This window comes from Lagopus muta, chromosome 2, assembly GCF_023343835.1.
Source record: "Lagopus muta isolate bLagMut1 chromosome 2, bLagMut1 primary, whole genome shotgun sequence".
NCBI classification, from domain to species: domain Eukaryota; kingdom Metazoa; phylum Chordata; class Aves; order Galliformes; family Phasianidae; genus Lagopus; species Lagopus muta.
The window spans coordinates 100,784,189-100,807,375 of NC_064434.1; the positions used below are offsets into that span (position 1 = coordinate 100,784,189).

Consider the following 23,187-nt stretch of genomic DNA (forward strand, 5'->3'; position numbering starts at 1 on the left):
CTTGAAGCAGAAGCATAACAAGTACCTCTAACCCATTTGATTCTCCTTGTATTCTCCAGCTGCTATATACTCCATCAAGGTCATCTTTTCTTGGTTAAGCAGTATCTGATGGCATTTGTGCACATGTTCAAGTAGTTTCTCTTCAAAAAGGCTTCAAAATACAGTTTCTTCCTTTGGATCACTACATTCAATGATGCATTACAGTTTTGCAACAAGGAAAAGAAACAGGGACAGGTACCAAGTCCTCTTGCCACCCAATATAGTGCAGAAAAAAATCTGCCTATATAAATACAACATGGATGCTGACTGGTTGGTGCCTGCTTACCCTAATGAGCTTAAAGTCTTACTTGTAGTGGACATCTGTCAAGACAGAAGTGAGGCACGCAAGTCCTCTTAATCCATTAGCTCTAAATCCAGCAGAGCTTTCACACACTTTTTTTTTTTTTTTTTTTTTTTTTTTTTGTATCAAAGAAGAAAACCTGTGTGGAAACATACAGAACAGTGGGACAATACACGACTGCAAGGCCAGATCCTGGACAGTAAGCATATGAGATTTCAAGGCAAACTACATCAAGAACTGTCAACAAAACTGTGATGGAAAACTTGTGAGAAAAGGCCAGTCTACAGCTCGGGATGAGACAGTGAGTTTGATTCTTTGTTGTATTTTCTATAGTTATCTAGATTTTTAAATCAAAAATACAGCCAAAGACGAAGAAAAGATGGGCTGCACACCATCTCACAGTGAGATTGTCAATACTCTTGCAAGAAGTGGCCTTAAGGCTTTGAATAAGCCCAAAGGTGTTTTGCATATTGATCCAACAGATAAAGGAATTCCGCTGCTAGTTAAAGGTTCATCTTGCTACAGTTTTGATGAACTTCAACAATACGGGGTCCAGAGGAATGACTGCCTGATAGAAACCAAGGAGAAAACATCTGAGCGGGATAAGAGTGATCATTTGCAGTGTTCTTCCAACTCTCATCCAAAGGTCCCCATTTCCAGGGAAGACAAAGGAATTGAGAGGACAGCCACAGAGGCTGAAGTTATATCCAAACTGATTGAATCTCAAAAACACATCACTGAGGCTATACAGATCAGAAAGCAAAGCTCCTGTGAATCAGAAGCATCAGTGTTCATTTTGGATAATAAGAACGAAAGCAACACAAAGCAAATCCTAAAGAAAGGGAAGAAGCCAAAGAATCAGAAGTCAGCAAAACAAGGTCGACTTAGCAAAACTAAAGAAAAGTCCATTTTGTCCCCGTGTGAGACAGAGGAAAAGGTGGATTTCCCAGAACTGCTTGTTAAGGCTCATCAGAGTGCATACGCTTACTTAAATCCCAATCTTTCCAAGTATGAAGCAATACTTCATATGGCTGATCAGGCTGCCCAAACTCAGCTCTTCCTACAACAGATGGTAAGCTTCCTCGTGCTTCGATTTGATGAAATCAACCAGCTCTTGGAAGAAATTGCTAATGATGGGGAAAATCTTCTCAAAAACGTGGGGGGGAATCTGGCATGGCCATCAGAAAAAGGTGATTTGAAGGAGCACCCTGATCTTCTGCAACAACTACTGCAATACACAATCAATAAAATGCAGTTACTGAATGGAACGCTAGCCTCTCTCACCTCCGATGCCCTGCAGGAGACATGCAACTACCTGCAGACCGCTGCAACCAACTTGGAAGGAAAACTGAAGGCAAAGCAAATGTTTGATGAGCGCCTGCTTCAGACAGTAAGGTTGCTTGAAGCCTCAACCATTGGGAACCTTCAGTTCCACGGTGATGACAGGACTCTCTGTTCTGAGGACAGTGGCATTGGTGTGGACAATGAATCCCTCAAAGACTTCAGTCCTTTCAGCCATCTTGGAGCACAAGCAAGCTTTGATTCCTCTGCACATGGTGTTCTGTCCCAGAAGCACAGCAGAATGATGGAGCATATCCACAGTGGGACAAGGCCACCAGGCACAGCCACATCTCATAACTCCACACTTGAAATGCATTTTAAAGATGTGCTTCATTCATCTGTACAGAGTAGAGAAGGAACTACTTGTCAGGGAGGAATACCGGAAGGTATTTCCACCATGGCACAAGATGCAAGCTTGAGTAAAAGCCACTCCTGTAACTCCTTCCAGTCTGACTCTACTCAAGAACATGAACATTTCCAAGTTGGTGAATCAATAGATTTTCCTTCAGATGATGATGATGAAGGGAGCACCTTGGGGGAGGATGACGACAACACAAGTTTATCAGAAATGGGGAAGGATGCCCTGCCAAAGAGGCCCCAGTCTTCACCTGCAGTCACTGATAACACAAAAAGGCAGTCTATCAAAAGGACAGAAAATGCAGAAGCAGAGGAAATGATTCTGAAGATGAAAGATGCCATCAGTGAAAAAATCAAATTTGTCCCAGCTAAGTCTAGGCGTAAAGAGTGGATGGAGGATGAGAGTGGAACTGCCATCTTAACAGCAAGGCCCAGTACAGCGACAGGCAGACAGAAAACCTATGGTAAACACCGACGATCCCGGTCAGAGGAGTCCCTCAGAAGCCAGGCAGAGGACCCAACCCTCCTGGAGCTTCAGAGAACTCAAAAGGAGCTCAGCAAAAGGCTAGAAATGTTTTATGGAAAGAAGGAGACAGATAACACCAAAGAGCCTAGGAAACTGAGAACAACACGTTACTTGCAGGATGAGCAAGTTACTTCTAGGTCTTCTAGCAAACTGAAGGCATGCCTCTCAAAAAATTTCAGCATCCTGCCTAACCAGGATAAAGTCCCTTCGTACATAGTTGATCAAAATCCTGCCCATCAGCTGGATGAAAAAAGAGACAAGAAGCCTTTGAAAGCTACTATGCCCACCCAGGAGACATCATCAGGGAATGAAGAAAACAAGCCTTCTGGAACTCAAACGCTCAGTGGCAGCAGTTGTGCCCCCCGCCAGTCTGTCAAAAAGCTCATTGAAACATTCAGTCCCACTGATGAGTTTGGAAAAGCCGCACCTTTGAAATCTTTAGGACCAGTAAAATGTGTCAGAAAGTTTGGACTTCCAGTCATCCCACCCACTGTTCCCTTTCAGAGAGGCCTAGTGCCTTTGAATGTTAAGCATCGCATTTCGCCAGTAGAAGGCACAAACCTTTCAAACAACAGTGGAGTTTGTTCTAACTTTCCAAATGCCTTTCCTCCTATACCAGCAGCAGCAGAATTAAGCAAGGACACAAAGGAAGAGACAGATGAAGATATTGAGAACTTGCCACCGCCACCCCCTGAAATGCTCATAGACAGTACTTTTGACTCCTGTGAGATGGAAGAAACTGCAAGAATAGAAGGAAGCTCATCAGAAGATGCCAAAAAGCCTGCCAAAACAGAATTTCAAGCTACTAAGAGAACACAAGTCTCCCCAAAAATGAGGGCCTCTCTTCAGTCCATTGACTTATTACCAAGCAAAAATATCAGTGGCCCCAATGTGGCTGCTAACAAAGTTCTAAGGAACAGTGAACCAAGGGATGATAAACTGCAGATATATTCTCTGGAGTTGAACCCTACCAATGTGCACATCCCTAGTCAGGAAGAGATATTAGCGACTCAGAGAAAAGAGGCTGCAGATTTGTACAAGCAAACGCATAAAATTATTCCTCTTCAAAATCCCAGCGGGGTTTCAAAACCACACAGCAACAGCTCAGAGAGCATGGAGGCCAATTCACCCACAACTTCAGTGCCGCACCAGAAGCACAGCTCTCCTGACTCTCTCAGGAGAAACGAAAAAGGCTCAGCATTCTCCAGGAGGGTGTCCCCAGCAAGAACCCCTCCTTCTTCTCCACCAACTGAGAAACGGCTTTTCAGCCCTCCAACACATCATAGACACTCTCTGCAAGCTTTTAGCAGCCCCCAGCCCACCATGCAGAGGAAACCCAGCCCCCCTGCCAGCCCCAGAGCACCCAGCCCTCCCTCACAGAAGAAGCTGCCCTCTCCACCAGCCCAGCGCAAACTGCTCAGCCCTCCTGCAGAGCATAAGCAAAGCTCATCAAGCCCACACCGGCCACCAGGCTCCCCAGCATACCGCCGTGACACAGCCCCTGCTCCATTCCCCATCACCCCATCCCCACCAACCTCCCCATCTCGCTCCTACAGAGGATCAAGAGCAGGTCTGGATGCCGGGGATGAGCCCCAGCCTTCCTCCACCAAAAAGGGCAGCAACGTGCATTCAATATTTTGCCCAGCCACCTCTTCCTTATTTGAAGCAAGACCTCCACCAGCACCCAGCAAACCCTCAGAGGAGGTCACGGGTCAGCCTGAAGCTTCAAAACCTTCCCAAAAGAGCAGCCTGCTTTTCCAGCAGCTGGGAGCTCGAACCAGAAAGCTGTCCCTGAGCGCTGCCAATCCTCAGCCATTTGTGAAGAGAAGTTTCTCCGACCGTCGACCAGGGGTCCGGTTCTTCCTTCCAGCTCCTGTGTCAGCTGCCAGTGAACCCGCTCTTAACCAAGCAAGGTAAGAATCTTTCAGTTTTACATCAGGACAGTAGAAATACTGTATTGTGTTGGCTCTATAAACTCCTGATGGGAATTTATTGTCTTTAAGAGATTCCTCAGAAAAGTTCTCTGTTCCTATATGTGACAGATGGCTGGGGAAAGACAACATCATCTTGCCCCAGATTTCTATAGACACCTGTCAGAGTAAAGGGAGCAGCTAACATTGCACAGCTTGCTTAAGCATTACACTGCAACCAGAGAAAGTTCAGTGTTGGGTTCATGGTATTGAATTTCCCTTATTTGCTTGGGGACTAAGAACATCCACATTCAATTCTTAAAAGCTATGGAATAGCCCTCAGGTGATAAATGTCTTTAAATAACTGTGAGAAAATAGGCTGGGGTGTCTTAACTAGCATCAGCTTCTAAGCCAGTAAACTGCTCAACAGAAATCTATGTTAAAATATTTCAAATCAACTGGCAAGAATAATGTGCAGATGTAAACATCTGTATGACTATAATTATAGCTGAAACTTAGAGCTTGTCGTGTAGGCTTTCAGATCGAGGCACTAATGCCAAGTCTGGTGGTTCCAAAGATCAAATTCAGTTTTCAAAGTGGAGAAATTTCACATGGCTTTCAGGGATTCACTATTATGAAAGCATTAGATACAAGAAATTCCATCTTTGCAACCACTGGCGGACATTTTTTGAAATACCTGGGCTTGACTTTAAATTTTCTCTATCAGTTAAAAAGAAAAGCAAATAAGCTATAAAATACATGTGAGTATTTGGGAATAGTTAAAGATCAGGGTAGCTGTCTGGAAGTACAAAATGTTGTTATTCTAGTTTCTTAGCATCTTAGGATGTTTTAGCCCATTAAGCTTTAAGCTACACAAGAGGATTAAGACCCTTCCCAGACAGGCTTTCCTCACATGAGGAGTATTTTTACTCTTGCTGCAGAAGAGCTAAAATCACACAGATTGTCCCCATGAGTAGAGCTTGGAAGATCAAGCCCAACTGGAAATAAAATTGCACTTACGAATGCACAAACATACCCTGCACTGAGTGCAGAGACACTTAACTATACTGAAATCAAGTGTACAGGCATTCTCTTCCCGAAGACAGGACAAGAACCACACTCATAGTAGAGGAATTAGCTAAACAAAAGGAGTGAAAGCTGCTAGGAGACAGTTTTGCATTCTGGATTCTAATTTTGTGTTATATTCTGACATTTGAAGATCATCTGAAAGTTGTCTACATTGCTGTTGGAATTTCTGCTGTTATGTGTGGTGTGAAGCCAGCTCTGTCTACTCCAGTGCCCACTAGAATTAATAAATGTTTTTCCAAGGCAGCTTTGTATCAAATATTTTAAGACAAAAGTCCTGGGAGTTTTATGGCTCAATTTTAAAAACAGTCTACTATAAATTGTTAAATAATTCATGCCTCAATGGTGTGTGTTATCTCTCTATTGTAGTCTGTCACAATGCAGACAGTAGTATGAAGAAAAACCTCTGTAAATAAAATCATCCCCCCATCATGAAAAATATGGTATCTAATGTTATTGATATACATCATTTCTAGTCATTTTAGAATAAATATATCCTGAGCCAAATTCAGCTTATCACTTATATAAACAGAGATAAAACGTTGTCCTATTGAGTCAGCTCAAATTTATATCACTGTAAACAGAAGGGAAACTGAGCCCATTCATTACCATGTACTCTGACTCAAGATTCAATATGCTATTGTTTGCTTTCTTACAGTTAAAATAAGCTGCCTAGAATTGACTTTTACAGACCTTGCTTTGGCGTAATACAGATATCACAGCAAACGTGCTGATGGGCAGAGAAGGGCTATTTTAGGAAGCAGCACATAGCAGAAGCTCTGAGAGCCCCTCACATCACTGCTGCCTGTCTCTTCACTGAGCTCTGAGCAGCTGCCACAGCTGTGAGCACCTCACACCATGTGCAGATGCTGATCCTTGCTGTTACAGCAGATGCCACTCCAGAATAACCACCACACTGATCCATATTTCTCCTTCCAGTTTTTAAGCCATGCAAGGCTTCCTCTGCTTTGCAATTCACTCTGCTAACAAAGGACAATTCAAAAAACATCTCCCTCAAACATGTTATATTCCTAAAACTCTTCATTCTGACAGCGTTTGCATCTGGTCTCAAATCGCATGCTATTCCCACCTAACTCTCAGTGTCCTTTCTTTCCTTCCTTCCCTTGCTCTCCCTCTCCTCTTCAAGTTCAACAATGCTTCTGTGCATGCGAGTTTTTGTAAGTTCTATGAGCATTTTCATTCCTTATTTACAGGAGGGAGGGGAGACAGGCAAACCTGCAGGGGCATCACACTTGCATAGGTAAAGAAGTTTGAAAATTGGCAATGTAGCCAGTTTCTCCCATGCTTGTGCAGGCTCCATTTTTCCATTTCCAGATATATCACTCCATTTTCCATGCCCAAGTAAAACATCCAATTTCTGGGAAAATACTAAATATAATCTGCCAGGAGCTTGTATGAACAACACACTTCAGTGAGTCATCAGGCAGCCCTTTCTCACCTACCCCATTTTAACAGCAACAACAGAAGCAGCAGCAGCTTCCATTCAGCTGCATTGCCAGGCATTAGATATCACTGCTACACACAGATTTGCATCCGCCACATGCTCACTGCTCCTCTAGAAGGCAAGAAGTGCTTCTTTTCCACGTATGTCTGCTGCCCATCCTGTGCTATAAGAAATACCAGGACTTAATACATCATTAGCCTTAAAAAATTATAGCTTTTGTACTTAGTATTAGGGTCTCTGGACTATAATTCAGTTTCAGATTTCAGTTTCTATGTTAAGCAACTGCTAGTTGAACAAATCAAGTAGAACATGCAGTTCCTGTTTGAACTGACTGTGGATGGATTGAAGTGAGCTAACTTTGCTGGTTCCCATGCTTGGTTATTTGACAATGATCAACAGTTATTGGTATATTATCAAGGCATAACATTTACGATTGTTCTGCTTATAGAAATCCTGTTAACCTGTATTACACAAAACTCAAACGCAGTTAAAATAATATTTCATTGAGACTGCTAATCTTCCAAGTGGTAGACCAGAAATGGAAGAAATGCTATTGCCATTAAGATATTGTTCAAGAAAGTCTTGGCAAGGGACTTCATTCATTGAATCAGGCCCAAAGCAAGTATCCGAGTGCAACTTCTGCATTTGGGGGTCATCTGAAGCTGGATTAGTTTCGTGACTGGAAATCTATCACAAAGCTCCTTCATCTAGCCTTTCAAATCCCTGTAGTTCTAGCAGATAGAATAGGAAGGTAAAGCTTGCCTACAGTCAAAAGTTAATTCAGTTTATCAGTTCATGTGCTTAAAATACAATAATGATTTTGGATAACTCTGGGGTATTTCCTTATGTTTAGCTTAAACTCTTAATTAGCTAAAGCAAGATGGAACAAATCTCAGCATGAAGGCCTGCAGACTGAGATATCCATGACTAGCTCTTTTGCAATAGTCACTCTTGATTCACAAAGTCTCTGTGCCTCTAGAGATTGCTTCTTTGATGTCAAGAACATCACTTGTACTCTGTCTCAGTTTTCCTGTTTGTAAAGGGGCAGATTTATGCCACCAGATCACATAGCATGGCAACAGGATGGCATCCTCAGAAGTCGCTGTAACCATGCAGGTGTATAACAGAGGTAAGACCTTTTGTCCAGCAGAGTCTGAGTTTGGAAGAAGACTTCTCACTCAAATTAGTCTCCATCTGCAAGCGAATCTAGATTCATACTGATTCCCTGTTAATCATTTTAAACATTTACTTCCCAAGGAAGTTTTGGAAGGGGAGAGAGAGCACAGTGTGTTTGGCATCACAGAAGAGGGAATGTCTGTAGAGCATATGCAGAAAGCATGTACACAAAAGGAGATAGGCAGTTACGTAGTACTGTGCAGCATTTGTGCCTCGTGAGTTAACATGGCCTAATCAGTGTTGTTTTGAAGAATAACAATTCATTAGCCTCTTAACTTGAGCATCTTTTCTTCTGCAGCATGGACGAGAGCCCTAGAAAAGCAGGCGACTCTTGGAGCAACCCTTGTGCCCCTGAAATCAAAGAGTCCAACAGATCTGCTTCCCACCCGGAGCTCTACATCGTGGGCCAGGGGCTGCAGAGGGACTGACCGCAGAGGCATGAGGAGGGAACAGCCTTATCCAAGCCTCCAAAACGCTTCTCCGTTATTTTTAATCACAAGGAAACAATATGATGACACTGCATCTGAAAACCCAAACCTCTCGACCTCCAGAGGAAATACCAGAGTGATAACCAGCCGCTTCTCCTGATTGCAACTCAAAGGTTTGCTTTCAGCAACAGAAATGCTTGCCAGTTCTGCAAGTCTGAGGCAAACCAATTCAGTATTCTCATTCCCCTGGGTTTGCTCAGTGCAGAGCAGAGGAGCTGAGCGGAGGCCTCATGGCAGCTGCAGCTCCTGACAGGGAGCGGAGGGCAGCGCAGAGCTCTGCTCTGTGTGACAGCAAAAGGGACGGAACAGTCGAGAACCAACTGAATTCTACTGCAAAATACAAATGGCTTCAGCAAAGTCACAACTTCACACTAGGTTATTTATGAACACTTACATAGAGAGAAAAAGGCCAAATACAAGTTAAAGCAAAAAATAACCCTTTTTATTTCCAAGGAATATTAGGAATGTTATTTCCTCAAAAAGACTTTGATCTTCTAAAGCATCTTTGATTACCTTGTAATCTCATCATCTCTAGTTCTCAGGATACAAGGCTTAATCCTGATTAGAGTAGTTTTGTAACAGCCTAATCAAACATCCTGAGGCACTTAAGGACATGTTAAAAAAAAAAGAAAAAAGAAAAGCGAGAATCCTGTTCCCTCAGAAAGAGGTTGATATTCCAGTTGACACAGTTTGAATGGATTTGCTGTGACTTCTAGGCAGGTTCTTGCTAATGAAAACACAAGGTACTGACATCTGGTTAATCACAGGCTGGTACAGCACCCACTAAAATACTTCCATAATTTACTGGATTTTACTCAAAGAACTAGTTTGTCATCAGAATTAAGATGTAACTTTTTAATTTACCTAATTTGACTTGATTTTATATGCTACTTCAGGGACAGAAAAAGATCCAGAAAAAGACCCATTTCTAGTCCTGCTTTGGCGGGAATAGCTTTAGTTTTTCCTACAGCTTTCATGATGAACGCTTCATCTACATACAGAATTTTTAACCCTTTCCCTTTTTAACCACCTTCATGATGGGGGAATTAAGGCTTGCCTTAAGCTGTACAAGGGACTCGTTTGTCTACTGAACACCTCTGAGTTCTACTACAGTGCCTTCATCACAACCATCCATCTTCAATAAACTCAGTGCCATTTTATACCACATAAAAGGAAACCTTAACTGTAGTATTTAAGATGAAGTATTACAAAGAAATAACTCATAGCATATCAATGCTTTGGATCATCAGGGGTTTGTGAGCTTGAGGTGACAAAAGTAGCTGTACCCAAGGTGTACATGTAGGAGATGTCAACAGACCCACATTGTGATCACACAGAGAGATACATCATTCCCTATTAAATAGTGAAATCAACAAGGAGATACTGCAAGGCTCCTCAGCAAAGTAAATTCTGCAGGTCAGTTTTCCCCCTGAACAGAAGTTTTGTCTACTCCCACTGCGTTAAAATTACACATTTTGTATGCATTTTGGATTTGTCTATTCTGGTGTCATTAGCTGTCAGAACAGAAATAAACCAGAAACACGACAACAGAAATCTGGCACTTTGCATGCCTAAATGTAGCTTTGAAGATGAAAATGCAAGAGTGGGGGCACAACTTGTGCTCAGTTGCTGCAATCATTTCAGCCCTTCATAGCTTAATGCTGAAATGTCTCAGCATCCACAATGGATGATAATTGAAAGTGTATATTTATGCCCCCTGAGCAGCAAATTCTTCTGTAGAATAAGAGCTACAGCAGCACATAGAGAAACGCTACAGCAATCAAGCTGAAACCTGCTCACACCTGTGCTGGCTGGACATGAATTCAGCCAAGCCACTTTCCCCTGATTAAAATAAGGCTCTCCTGAAGACGTGTCACATAAACCATCATCCCAGTACAGCATCTGTTCCAGTTTTGGCTAAGATCACGTCATCAGTATGCTCATCACAACCATAGTCCCACCTGAACACTGCAGCTGTTGGGGGATTCTAGCATTGCCCTAAGGACGTTTGTTGCAGCAAACTGAGCATTATATTCAAGAAACAGAGCTTCTCCAGTGGTGATCTACAAGTCTGTATCATGAACTCATGACTATGTATAACTAGAAGATTCTCTTCAGTGCAGGACCCTTGCAATGAGGTGTTAAACTTCAGCTTGTATTGCAAGTATGAAGTTGAGAGTAACTAGTACATAGAAAACAACAGCATGACTGATCACTTTTTAAAGAAGTGTTATTGTTTGTTTGTTTGTTGTTGCATTATAGATTTTTTTATATCATTTCCATTTTTCCTAAATTCAATGTTTCTGAAATACAGTTGTTATTAAGACCATGCTCAATTTCAAGATGTATTTTTTACTGATGTAAATAAATCAGTTTTATACACAGGTTATGAGTTTGTGCCTTACATTCTGTCTGAAGTCAGCACAGTCCTCAATGTTATGCCATTGATTCCTTACTTGGTGCGCTAATGAGTGCCCTCTGCCATAAAAAGTCCTTTTGCTTCATGCCTTCCCACCCAAATACAAGTTTGTCTTGTTTTGTGTTTCACTGGTATGTCAGATAAAACAGATTATATTTTCATTCTGCAAATATGTATTTTGGGCTACAAAATCCAGCCTGGACACCAACAGACCAGAACAGAGGTCAGCTGTGCTTCCACCTTTACCTCTTCTAATTTAGTTTGAACTACCTGGCAATTCAGAGCTCTCCATTCAGAGCTTCTACATAAAACCACAGCAAATCCAAGGTAAGGGTTAAAGCCATAGCACACCTGTTGCTCTGCAGTCTCACGCAGAAGGGCCGAGCACATAGTAAAGCAGTATCAGTTTCCCAGCCAGGACTTCATAGCTGCAAAACTAGCAGCTAACAGCTCTATGCTATGCTTCATCTGCAGACCTTTGACAAGCTGACAGCTGCCTTTGCTTCCAGGCAAACTACTCAAAGCTGAAGCCTTTAATGGACTCATCATTTCATACTCTCAGCATCTGCGGATGACCCAAAAGTACTATACACCTCCAGTTACCTTATTTGACTTCAAGACTTATCCCAGATATTAGCAACACATTTTATAATTATTTGTGAAGTCTTATTATTAAGATGAATATTCTGAGAATTTATACCTTTTAGCAGAAATCACAGTACAGAGATAAAATAACCTGTTCTTACTGCCACAGTTCATCACTGCAGAACTGGCAACACCTACTGAAGAGATACTCCTCTAGATTAACCAGTCATGAAACCTCCCACATCAGATAAACTCAGAGTCATCATGACTGCACCACGCACATTGCAGGTATGAACTTCAAACTGAGATTTTGGTCTTGCTGTACAAGAAGATACTTGGTTTATCTTCACAACAATACATTGGGTTATCTAAAAACCCAGTGCAAAGGTAGCAAGTCCTTTCCATTGCTCACTTTGAATGAATAACAAAAATATTTGTCAAAAAAAGAATGTCCAGATATGGTCAGTAAGTGCTCAGAGGAAGATCAATCAAGACCCAGGATCACGTTACCTTTCTGATCCCTGTCCATTCATCTCATGTATGCCTGCCCTGCAGCTATCCTGTACCACCACTGCTTGCACCAGATCATCTGCAGCCTTCACAGGTTCAACTGCTGTCCCCTTCACTGATTTTCCAAATTTCAAAAAAACTCATCATATTCTTCCCTTTTTCTTTACCAGTACAAAATTCTGAGCGCATTAAGTAACCCTATGAGGATTTCTGGAGACGATCTAGAGTACACCCTTTAACAACGTTATTTTAAAGGAGAAAGAGGCAATAAGCCTATCTTGCTGCATACAAATCCCTCCCGCTTCAATAAAGTTTTCCTTAAGGCATAGATGAGCTGATTATACAGCAATTAAAAAGAAACCAAAAGCTTTTGATGCTTCAGATTGAGCCATTGGGTCCTTACTATATGAAAGAATCAAAGCTGAAGCTTAAGGATGCTAACAGAGACCGTCCTTCCCTACAGCATCACTGTAAAGCTATGACTTCCCAGACTTTCCACCACAAAGATAAGCCCCTAGGCCAAGATCACTCTAGAGATAAAACCTTAACCAAGAAATTCACTAGCTGCTCAGTTTTTAAAAGCAAGTTTGAGGCAATTTAGTAGCGCAATTTCCATCCTGCAACCTTACTTCCTTCTGAGCCTTCTTAAACTGGGCTTAAACTTAATACCTCTTACTTCCTAACTGGAAATTAAGCCTGCCAGAGCAATATAATCACTTGTTTTTAAAAACTTTTCTCTCCACACTGTGAAGCTTTGTCTTTTTGAATGCAAATAGAGTTAATGCATGGGCAATCAGGGCGCAAGGCAACACGTTTCTGGATTATTCCGGATACTGACATTTTTAAATCAATAGCCCAATATCCACATAGGTCCCTTTATTTTGTACTTCAGAGAGAACATATGCATGTACACGTGTGCATTTATCATCATAACAGCTACAGCATGGAAGTGTGTTCTCCATATTGCAGTTTTCTCCTGTGGATAACCCAGGGAGCACCAAGAGTGCCCTCCTGTCCCACAGATCTGCAGCCAAGCAGCCAGTAAGACACAGCAGTCTTGGTGGGCAGTTTCCTATTCCTGAGCCTTAGACAAATTTCATATCACAGCAATCCATATAGTCAACAGCAACTAGTAGGGAAGAGTCCTAGGGTGCAAAATAATGTAATCTAGAAAATACTATAGAAAATTTTAAAAATAATAGCATATTCTTCAAACTAAGAAACCTCCACTCTTCTACTTCTCCTAGAAACAGCAAAGAAACCACATGCTGCAAACTCTAAGCTCTGCTAGCCCTGACAAGGCAGAGATTTTCTATTTCTACAGCATTCTCTTATTCCCTTGACAGCCAAATAACTAGATTAGCTTTTACACAGAGGGACACAAAAAAAAAAAAAAGAAAATACACTACCCTCTGCAAACACCACAGCACTAGGAATGCAGGAGGCATTCAGATGCTCAGCGCATTCCCAGTTTCCCCCAGCAGACCAATGGCTCTGCATCTCTACTCTCTACTCCCAACATACAGTAAAGGTTGCTGTGACCTCTTCAGATGCTGTTTACAGACCAGCAAAAATAGAAAGGCATTTCTCTAAATAAACAGCAAGCTAATAACTTTAAGAGTAATTTAATAGGTTTGATTTAGATTGCTTTCAGCCAAAATGAGACCAGGACCTGTGCGAGCCTCTCTAACCTTTCTGATAATTTCCAGGAGACTGATACTTTCAGAACTACAAAGCAACAGTACTGAGACTGAGCCTCTCCATTCACCCGTTTGTGCACAACAAATCAGTTCTGTGAAAAGATGAGCAGCACTGAAAGCTAGTGAGGTACCCAATGGATCCAATCATCTTGACTCAAATTTCCCTTTCCTCCAAAATTTGCATAGAACAGATCCAAGATGGAAGCTACAACTGAATTTAGTTTGCAAATCAAGCACATTATCAGTCTTCAAAAGCGTCAGAAAGCGGACCCTGCATCATCCACACTCATTCATATGCATGTTTGAAGACTATAAATGCTTCTGGCATGAAAGAGAAATGACTTTAAAAATAAAATGCCATCCTACAAACTGTATGGTTACCACCTAGCCACTGAGTTTCACTACCTTTACTATTATGTATTATGAAGTTTGGAGAGAATACTGGAATATTGGGCAGGTAATTTCCATAATTGCATCCCCAGGGAAAACCTTGAAAGGATACGTTCACTATGCTGGTAATGGCAAGCCTACCTGCTCACAGGCTGAAACAGGGATTCTTCCCTGTGATTTTGTCTACCTCCCCTGAGCTTTATGCAAAGGGCAGGATTAGATCGATAGTCGAACAAACACAGACACATGAAAGAGATTTTGTCCTTCAGAAAGCCTAATTAACACATCACATGTGTTTTCCTCTGTAATAACAGAAATTGGCAACCATGCAGAATATGCTGTCAAAATGTTATGGTTTGCACTCGGCTGTGAAGGGTTTTTCCCTCAGACAGAGCAATAATGGCAACTACAAATAAAAATGTAAATTTAAAAGATTCAAGTGATTATGAAACAGTTTTGTTTTTTTTTTTTTTTTTAAAGGCAGTGCCATAACTGATCACACCATCTACCAAGAGCTTGGGCTGAACCCAGGAGTGCATGCTCCAGCTGCACAGCAGTTTGTCACAAAGTAAAGAGCTGGCCCATGGCAATAAGTTATCACAGAGCTCTCTGCTGAGCAGTTGTTCAGGCGTGGGTGTAAACACAAGCCATGGCAGTCAGGTGAAGTCCCCAATGAGTGGAAGAAGAGAAACATCACACTTTTTATTTATTTATTTATTTTAAGAAACAGTAGAAACGAGGACCCAGGGAACAACAAATTGGTGAGCCTCACGTCAGTGCCTGGAAAGATCATGGAAGAGATCCTCCCAGAAATCATGCTAAGGCATATGGAAGGCAAGGGCAAATTATGATGGAGTGGCTTCTGCAAGGCCTTTGACGTGATCCTTCACGCTATCCTTAGCTCCAGTTGGAGAGCTGTGGATTTGAGTGATGCTCTTCAGTAAGTAACTGGCTGGATAGTGCACACTTGCAGCCCAGAAGGCCAGCTGCATCCCGAGATGCATCAAAAGAGGGATGGCCAGCAAGGAAAGGGAGATTTTTGTCCCCCTCTGCTCTGCCCTCAAAAGGGCCCATCTGGAGTACTGTGTCCAGATCTGGGGCCCCCAGCACAAGAATGATACTGAGCTGTTAGAGCAGGTCCAGAGGAGGACCGCAAAGATGTTCAGAGGACTGGAGCACCTCTCCTATGAAGAAACACTGAGGGAGCTGGGCTTGTTCAGTCTGGAGAACAGAAAGCTCCAGGGAAACCTAATTATAGCCTTTCAATACTTAAAGGTGTCTTTCAGTATCTAAAGGGAGCCTGTAAAAAGGAGGGGAATCAATTCTTTGAAAGGATAGATAACAGCAGGAAAATGCTTTTAAGCTCAAGGAGGGAAGATTTAAGTTGGGTGGCATAGGGAAGTTCTTTACTATGAGAGTGGTGAGGTGCTGGAACAGGCTGCCCAAACGTGCTGTGGATGCACTGTCCATCCCTGGAGGTTCAAGGCCAGGTTGGATGGGGCCCCGGGCAGCCCGGTATAGTATTAAACATGGAGGTTGGTGACCCTGTCTGTGGCAGGGATTTGGAGATTTGTGATCTTGAGGTCCCTTCCAACATGGGCCATTCTGTGATTATAAGAAAAATGAAGATAAATATTTTGCAGGGCATATAGGGATAAAGACAAGGGGTAATTGTTTTAAATGAAAGAAAGCAGGTTTAGATGAGATACAAGGAAGAAATTCTTCACTCAGAGGTTGGTGAGGCCCTGGCACTGCTGCCCAGAGCTGTGGGTGCCCCATCCCTGGAGGTGCCCAAGGCCAGGTTGGATGGGCCCTGAACTGGTAGGGGGCAGCCCTGCCTACAGCAGATGCTGGGGCTGAGTAATCTTTAAGGTCCCATCCAAAACATTCTATGATAAATGTATATTCTATGATAAAAGTATTTGAGAAACCTTTCTCACCTATCATTGGTCTCACAGTCAACTCATCCTTCCACAACCAAATCACAAACAACACTATCTGGCTGCTGTTCCAGATAAACTTACATGTACATACCATTTAAAAAGCAGTTTACCTTTTCCCTGTAAAAGACATTTCCTTTTTATATGTATAAAACAAGATAAAAGACACCTAAGAGCCAGAAATAATTCAAATTGCAGATGTGCAAAGCTCTGGGATTTGGGCCATGTTGACTTTGTTCATATTTATTGTGAGCACAGACTACGTCTACTTATGAAAGTATATACAATACAGGACTTTTCAGGTACACTGTGTCCCAACCACATTAAAAAGTGATGCCATGCCAATGCTAAATATTAAACAGCAGTAACAGAAGGAACAAAGAAATCTTGGCAAGGAGTCCAAAGAACTCAGCAAAGAAATGGGGAGTGCCAGCAAGGAAATATTAAAGCAGGTCAAATGTATTTCTGATTGGAATTGCATTACAGAAGATCTGTTAGTCTGAAACAAAAATTTTCCTACAGGTGTGAAATGACCACTCTGGCCAGAACCAGAGTGCAGGCACACCTGTTGCCATTACGTTCACTGGAACACTTAATTGCAGGATCAATAGTTGATGAAAGAGCAGCACCTGCCAAATCACACTGTGAGGTCCCATTGCTGCTGGAGGTCCAGCCTGCAGGAGTACCTACTGAAGCGAGTGAGATGATTTAGTATTGCACTGAAGAACGCTGAAATTAAAAAGCTGCCAAAATAAACAGCCAAAGTAATAGAGATCCAAATATTTGCACAATTATACCTATATGAAAGTCGTCTTATTAGTAGAGCCAATTTTCCTTCTTGAACAGTAGTACATTTCAGCACAAGGACTTGTACTGATAGAAGTGCATCAGTACTAAGCAGCTTTATAGCCTATATTACTTACACTGACAACATACACAGAGCAGGACAGATGTGCAGAGGAACGCATAGACACAAGCAGAGAGGGTGCATCTTCCTGCAGGTGAACCAGCACCACTCAAATCACATGGGATATGAAATTTCAGGCTGTGCCCAAGAGCCTGGGCATATCTCAGTACTGAGCACATATGTCCTGCAGCACAGCAGGCAATGACAGCCTTCACTGCAGCCTCCAGAACAGTTTTTGCTTTCTGCTGTAAACACAGCAGAAGTGAAATGTGCTAAACGGCTGTGAAAAGAAGTACAGCCTTCACTTATCTGTGACACAGCTATAAACACAGAGAGATTTTAAAAACTCAAAAATCACTGCTGATTTCATTTGGATACCCTCTTGGGGGACTTTAAGGATACATGGAGGCAGTCTGTTGGCCCAGCACAGACACTGTTCTTGTCAGGCACTGATACCAAGGCAGAGTGGAGGCTTAAAGGTTCAGGCCAGCTCTAATTTTAGCTGGAGTGGTTTTCTCACCTCTGCTTGCATCAAAGGCTTTATCCCAGGATCAGGATTCAGTGCCAGCTGGCAGGGATTTGTTAGCAATGCCAGCACTTTTATTCCCACCATCACTACTTAACAAGGATGAAAATAGCCACCCCAGTGCAGCCCCTCTCCCTCCCCTTGACAGAAGGGCTCAGCAACTGGCTCTCAAGCCCACCCTTAACCTTGGCAAGAGCAAATTCTGCTGCAATTACTGTAGCTATGCTCTACAACACAACACCTCAGCACGAGCACTCCCTTCTGGTGGATTCTTTCGTCTCCGCCCCAGCTCTCTTAGCAATGTGACAAAGGCAGCATCAGCATTATTTACTACATTAACCTTCAGTCTCAGCATGACAACTCAGGAACTTCCTTCCTGGTATTCCTACTACCCTGTTTGCCATTCATTTTTCTATACCAACCCCACCCCCCAAGCATTCTTGGCACCAGCAAGATTGTATATTTGCATTCACACAGGGTTTTCTGGTTGCACGGCTGTAGAGAACCTGGAGAGTTGGGGTATAATACATCACTGTAACACAAGTGCCATAAGCCCTGGACAAACCATATCACCACACACACAGGCTTTGACTCTTGGTGAGAAGAAAGTGCCCATGTGAGTTTTGCAGAGTGGCCTCAGAGCACATAGCATTGGTCTCTCCATCCACACAACTTCATCCTCCAAAGCTCCTGTTCCCCTTACACTGGGAGATGGCACAAGGTCATTACCCAGTGTCTAGGGAAACATGGGCTTTCTGCATGTGGTACTCCTACCATATTACCCTTTCCTTATTACCCCCTATTACTTTACCTCCTTATTACCCTACCATATTACCCCCACCTTCCATTGATGACAGTGCTCTTACCTTCAGCAGGAGTGTGTGTCAGCAGGGATCTCTCCTGGGGCTCTGACAGGCTGTAGGGTAGAGGAAGCCAACAAACTAGATTGCCACATGTATTTTTTGCTATGCTATCTTCCATGGTCTAGCAAGCTGTACTGCGCAACAATCAGATGAGTTAAACTGGCCCTTGTAAGCACAGCTTGCAGTCTCCTTTCTGATAAGATTTCTAGAATAATATTACAATAAAGATAAGTTAGAAAAAAAAAAGAAGAAACATTACAATCTTTTACTAGTTCTAGAGGAAGGTTCAACCCTGCCCTTTGCCTTGCTTCCAAATACTCTAAATGGCTGCACAGCAACTTCTTAAGTGCAAGCAGCTGGCAGGAGAGCTCACCTGAACTGCGTTAACACATACCATTTAACCCCTATTTCTCTCTACTTGCTGCAAACAGACACTTTAATGGCTAAATTTGATTTCTCTGTGGTAAGACAGTACCTCTGTCATAGAGAAACTGTCTTGGCTGGAGAGGTTTTCCGTTTCAAAAACAAAACATAAGAGCAAACAACCACCTGGACAGAAAAGAGGTAGCAGCAGGTAATAAAGTGCTTTATTCTCACTTACTATGGGGCATGCATGAAAGTAATGCTCAAGGCCAGGAGGGAGTTAAATAAACCAGTTACACAAGTTACTTTCTAAACATACTTTGCAAGTCCTACAACTAAACACATAAAAAATAAGCTCTAGGTGGTTTCTTCTGAGGTGCACAAAAAAACAACTTCTCCCAAGTGCAGATACTCCTCTCTGCATCCCCAAGGACACAAGCACAGATAAAGTAAAAAAGAAGAGTTTCTACTCAGCCCAGCGAAAGCAGCTTGTGCACAACAGCATGTACAGGGCTCCAGAGGGACGATCTGCAGAGGGAAACAGCAAAAGCAACTCTGGACGTGGAAGAAGCAAGACCAAGTCCTCTAGGAATGCCACCTACTACAAAAACTATTGCCTGAAAGTAGAACTCATGCAGCAGCCAACTTCAGCAGTTTAATGAAGTGATACCATTCAAGATCAGCTGTTTAAACTCAGCCACCCTCCAGTATTCTTCATTCTCCACTTAATATTTTGATGCATGGTGGTACTCTGCAGAACACCATCACACCTGGTTTTGGTAAGCTGTTAGTCAGGATGCCAAACTGTAAAGCACTGCACCATCTCTACAGATTTCTAGCAGTCTCTGCAGGGTCTCCTGACACACCAGTGTCTCAGAGCCAAGTCCCTCACCTAGATCCCATGCCATATCTTTGTAAAAAGACACAAATAATTCCAACCAATTCAGTTATGTACTGAAAAAGTGTTTCCTGAATAGGTGACCGAACGTGACAATATTATTTATTAAGTTGGAGTTCTTTGGCTTTAGACACACAAATCAGGTGCAGTAAATAAAAAAACCCCAGTACTCTTGGGCTGGAGAGATCTCCCTGCTTATTCTTTGACTCCCAACCTCAATACAAGGTCCTTTTACCATAGCCCCATTGTGTCTCATACCGTTCGTTTTCAATTTTTTCTTCTCTCCAAAACTTCCATTTTAGTTTCTTTCACAATTCTGCCAGCATATGAGCATAGATCAAGCTGTTCTATTTTCTTATCTGAGTAAGCATCAGCATCTGCTGCTTTCAGCCTGTCCTCTTTTCTTTCATGATTTCTCCCCTTTGTATTTCCAAACCTCTGTGTGGTGAAGAACTGGCACTTACCTCCTCTCCTGAATCTCAGATCAAGAAGTGCTTATTCATCCATAAATAAGGCAAACACTGAATTTCTTAAAGGACAGGTCCTTTTTCTTTTTTATCTGTCTTTTTAGACGTTAAGAAAATGTATATGTTAAACAAAAAGTAGGCTTTATTTGTTCCACAGTGCCAACCACAGCTTATAACACAAAATCTGGAGTGAGGTATCCTCAGCCCATTGCTGCCCCAGGATCTCTGTGCATCAGCCTGTTACATGAAGAAGGAAAGGGGACTATAGACAAGATAAACCCCTTGGAATAGGAGGGGAATTTCAGCAAAGCCAAGGGCATTTCTCCTGTTCTGGTACCAGAGAGCTTGACCTGTGCATCTGCTTCTGCACTGACAGCAAGCTATCTAATCCTGCAGCTCATATGCTTACAAAACCCATCTCTTACACTGTAAGTAAATATATATGCACATCTCTCACCTTCCAAGTATGTATATAAATATATTATTTCCTTTTTACAGTTACAAGTTGCATTTAAACATTTTTATTTTTTTATTTTCTTTTTCATGTCTATGTAAGTTCTGCAAGAAAGAGGAGCTCAAGAAATAAAAGCTTTGAAAAATACTTCCTTTTTTTAAAAAATAGCCTACATCAAAATAGACTATATACGTCTGTAGCTAAACTCTGTAGGATAAATCTGGTGCTTCAGAATCGGAGTAAAACCAATGCCAGGGTCTCTGCCAGCTGCACGGAGGACACCAAGCCTTCTTCACTGACCATCCAGGTTCAAAACATGCCAGAGGTGTTTTGTCACATGCGGAGGCTGGCTGGCAGCATGCTCCTTGAGGCTGGAGCCCATCTCTTGGTGGAGGCTCTTGGCAAGCTTGGTGACCGCAGCCCTGACATTGCTGCTTCGCCCGGGCAGGACACCGTTTCCGGTCATGTTGCCCAGGAAGAACCAGAGCACAGGCAGGACGTAGCGCTCGACCACGTGGGCTTTCCGGGGATAAACAGATGCCACAAGCACTGCCAGGCAAGAGAGACAAATTTCTTAACAACCTCATTGCAAGCAAGTACCTGTAGTTTTGGTTCTTTGAAGGGTTTTCCAGTCAATGCAAACAAGTGAACTCAGTGATCCCCAAACAGGCTGACCGCATATTGAAATTAATGGATTAACTAAGAGACGTGGTTTAGTGGGGAAACATTGGTAGTAGGTGGATGGTTGGACCAGATAATCTTAGAGTCCTCTTTCAATCTTGGTGATTCTATGATCCTATGACTGCTAAGGACCATGATTTCTCCAGATCGGAGGCTTTGTGTCCAAGATAGACTTACTTGGCAAAGTGCATCATACACCTTTGGTAATTTATTTCACGACTTCTATATTACCAATGACAAAAGTGACAAATCTGTTTATTTCCGTGAAGAAGTTATCTAAACTAGCCAAAGTAGATTTTGAAATGCAGCTTAGAGAAGTAATAGAAAGCTTTCTAATAAAGAGAACAATTTTTCTTTTGTGACCCTTGATGAAAAATGCCACAAGTCTAACCTGGCAATGCCCTTTATTCTGTGGCACACAGCAAATGGCAGTACTATACCACATTTCAGAACTTCAGCGCACAAAAGACGCATGAAGCTTGACAGTCATATTAGAAACATCAGTGACTAACTGATATCTTTGGCTGAAAGGTCTGATTTGAGCTTTTTCCCCTCATATTTGGTGGCCTCTAATGAGCAACTGTTTCCAACTTCAGAACACCCAAGGTAATAACCCAGATCCCACTGCCACAGCATTTCAGCATCTGAAAACTTCGATAGCATTTATCCAGGCAGTGCTCCCTGAAAGAGGGAAACGAAAACAGAAACTTTTACTTAATCTTTCATCAAAAAAACAAGCACTGCTGCTCTGAAATCTGTTCCCAGGCCATTACCCAAACTGAACTGTATTAAATACAAACAAAAATTTACTACAGACAGACTCATTGCATGGCAGATTTTGCTGAGATATCAAAATCTGAAGTGGCCAGGAAACAGAGCTCTTATTTTCTGCTCGGTGGAAATGTTACGCAGTAACCATTCATTACTCTGTAGGGGAAGGACGTTGGTTTTCTGTATGCTGGTAACCCAGCTTCAGTCATTAACATTTAAACAGCTGCTGCAAGAACCTAAGAACAGTTCTGGAAAGCAGAACAAGGTTATTATACCTATTTTTAAATGGAAGTTGATTTGAGTTTTAAGTGCTTATTAAGCACAGCAGTCACTATGGACTTTCATAGGAGAAAGAGTTGCCTGTTCCCTCTAAATCCCAGAGAGAACATCTGCCCTCTCTAGAATAATCCCAATTTATGTTCAAATGTTTTCTTTCAAAAAGAGATTAAAACAGCTGTAAAATTAAATTATATGTTTATGGTGATTTACTTTATTCAAATGATCTTTAAAGGCACTTTTACATTTGCTGTGGCTAAACATGTCCTTCTGAGATTCATAATGAAGAAGCAAAGCATATTAAATCTTGGATTAAAAGATGCTGGCATAATTAGCAGTGGATTTAGCCCTAATTAAAGCAAGGTTATAAATAGCCTCCACTAGCTTTTACTGAGGTTGTCATTTCTTTCACTCCTTGGCTGTTGCCACTCAGAATAAGCTACTATTATAAACCAATTATCAGCTCCATTTTTAGCACGTAGGACACCACTGATACAGAAATAGGCTGTTTGCACACCCTGTAATGGTCGAAGCACCATATCAGGTCTGCAGCACAGGCAGGGAGTCCCTGTGAGTTGAGCTTTGCTGCTTATTTCTGTGCCAAACCCTGCCCTGCACATTCACCTTGCCTGTAAGATGTCAACTATAATGCCTGGGCTGTGCAGGATGCAGCCTCCAGCATTTCCAACAGCAAGACAAGAGTCCTGTGCTGACAAATCAAACCAATCCTCAGAAATATCAGTTGCCA

The 23,187-nt window shown here is 42.3% G+C and overlaps 2 protein-coding genes across 5 annotated transcripts in view; one reads left to right on the forward strand and one right to left on the reverse strand.

The window, feature by feature from the left end:
* The first annotated feature begins 595 nt into the window (after positions 1-595).
* On the forward strand, positions 596-10,119 carry PCARE (photoreceptor cilium actin regulator). The gene is made up of 2 exons (XM_048935286.1): positions 596-4,477; positions 8,500-10,119. Exons 1-2 carry the CDS (start codon positions 720-722, stop codon positions 8,627-8,629), a joined length of 3,888 nt encoding a protein of 1,295 aa, XP_048791243.1. The 5' UTR covers positions 596-719; the 3' UTR covers positions 8,630-10,119.
* A 9,009-nt stretch (positions 10,120-19,128) lies between these two features.
* The window catches only part of TOGARAM2 (TOG array regulator of axonemal microtubules 2), a 48,007-nt gene continuing 43,948 nt past the window's right edge, over positions 19,129-23,187 (reverse strand). For 3 of the 4 annotated variants that reach the window (XM_048935288.1, XM_048935287.1, XM_048935289.1), the window contains one exon: positions 19,131-21,260. In XM_048935288.1, coding sequence (XP_048791245.1) covers positions 21,004-21,260 — 257 coding nt within the window. In that variant the 3' untranslated portion in view covers positions 19,131-21,003. Of the gene's footprint in view, positions 21,261-23,187 lie in introns of all 4 variants that reach the window. The other variant, XM_048935290.1, reaches the window with a different exon arrangement.

What these genes read in the sequence shown, in the direction of transcription:
- PCARE (XM_048935286.1), top strand. Translation starts at nt 720, where the DNA reads ATGGGCTGCACACCATCTCACAGTGAGATTGTCAATACTCTTGCAAGA. An exon ending in CCCGCTCTTAACCAAGCAAG is followed by an intron (nt 4,478 to 8,499) that starts GTAAGAATCTTT and finishes TTTCTTCTGCAG; the next exon opens with CATGGACGAGAGCCCTAGAA.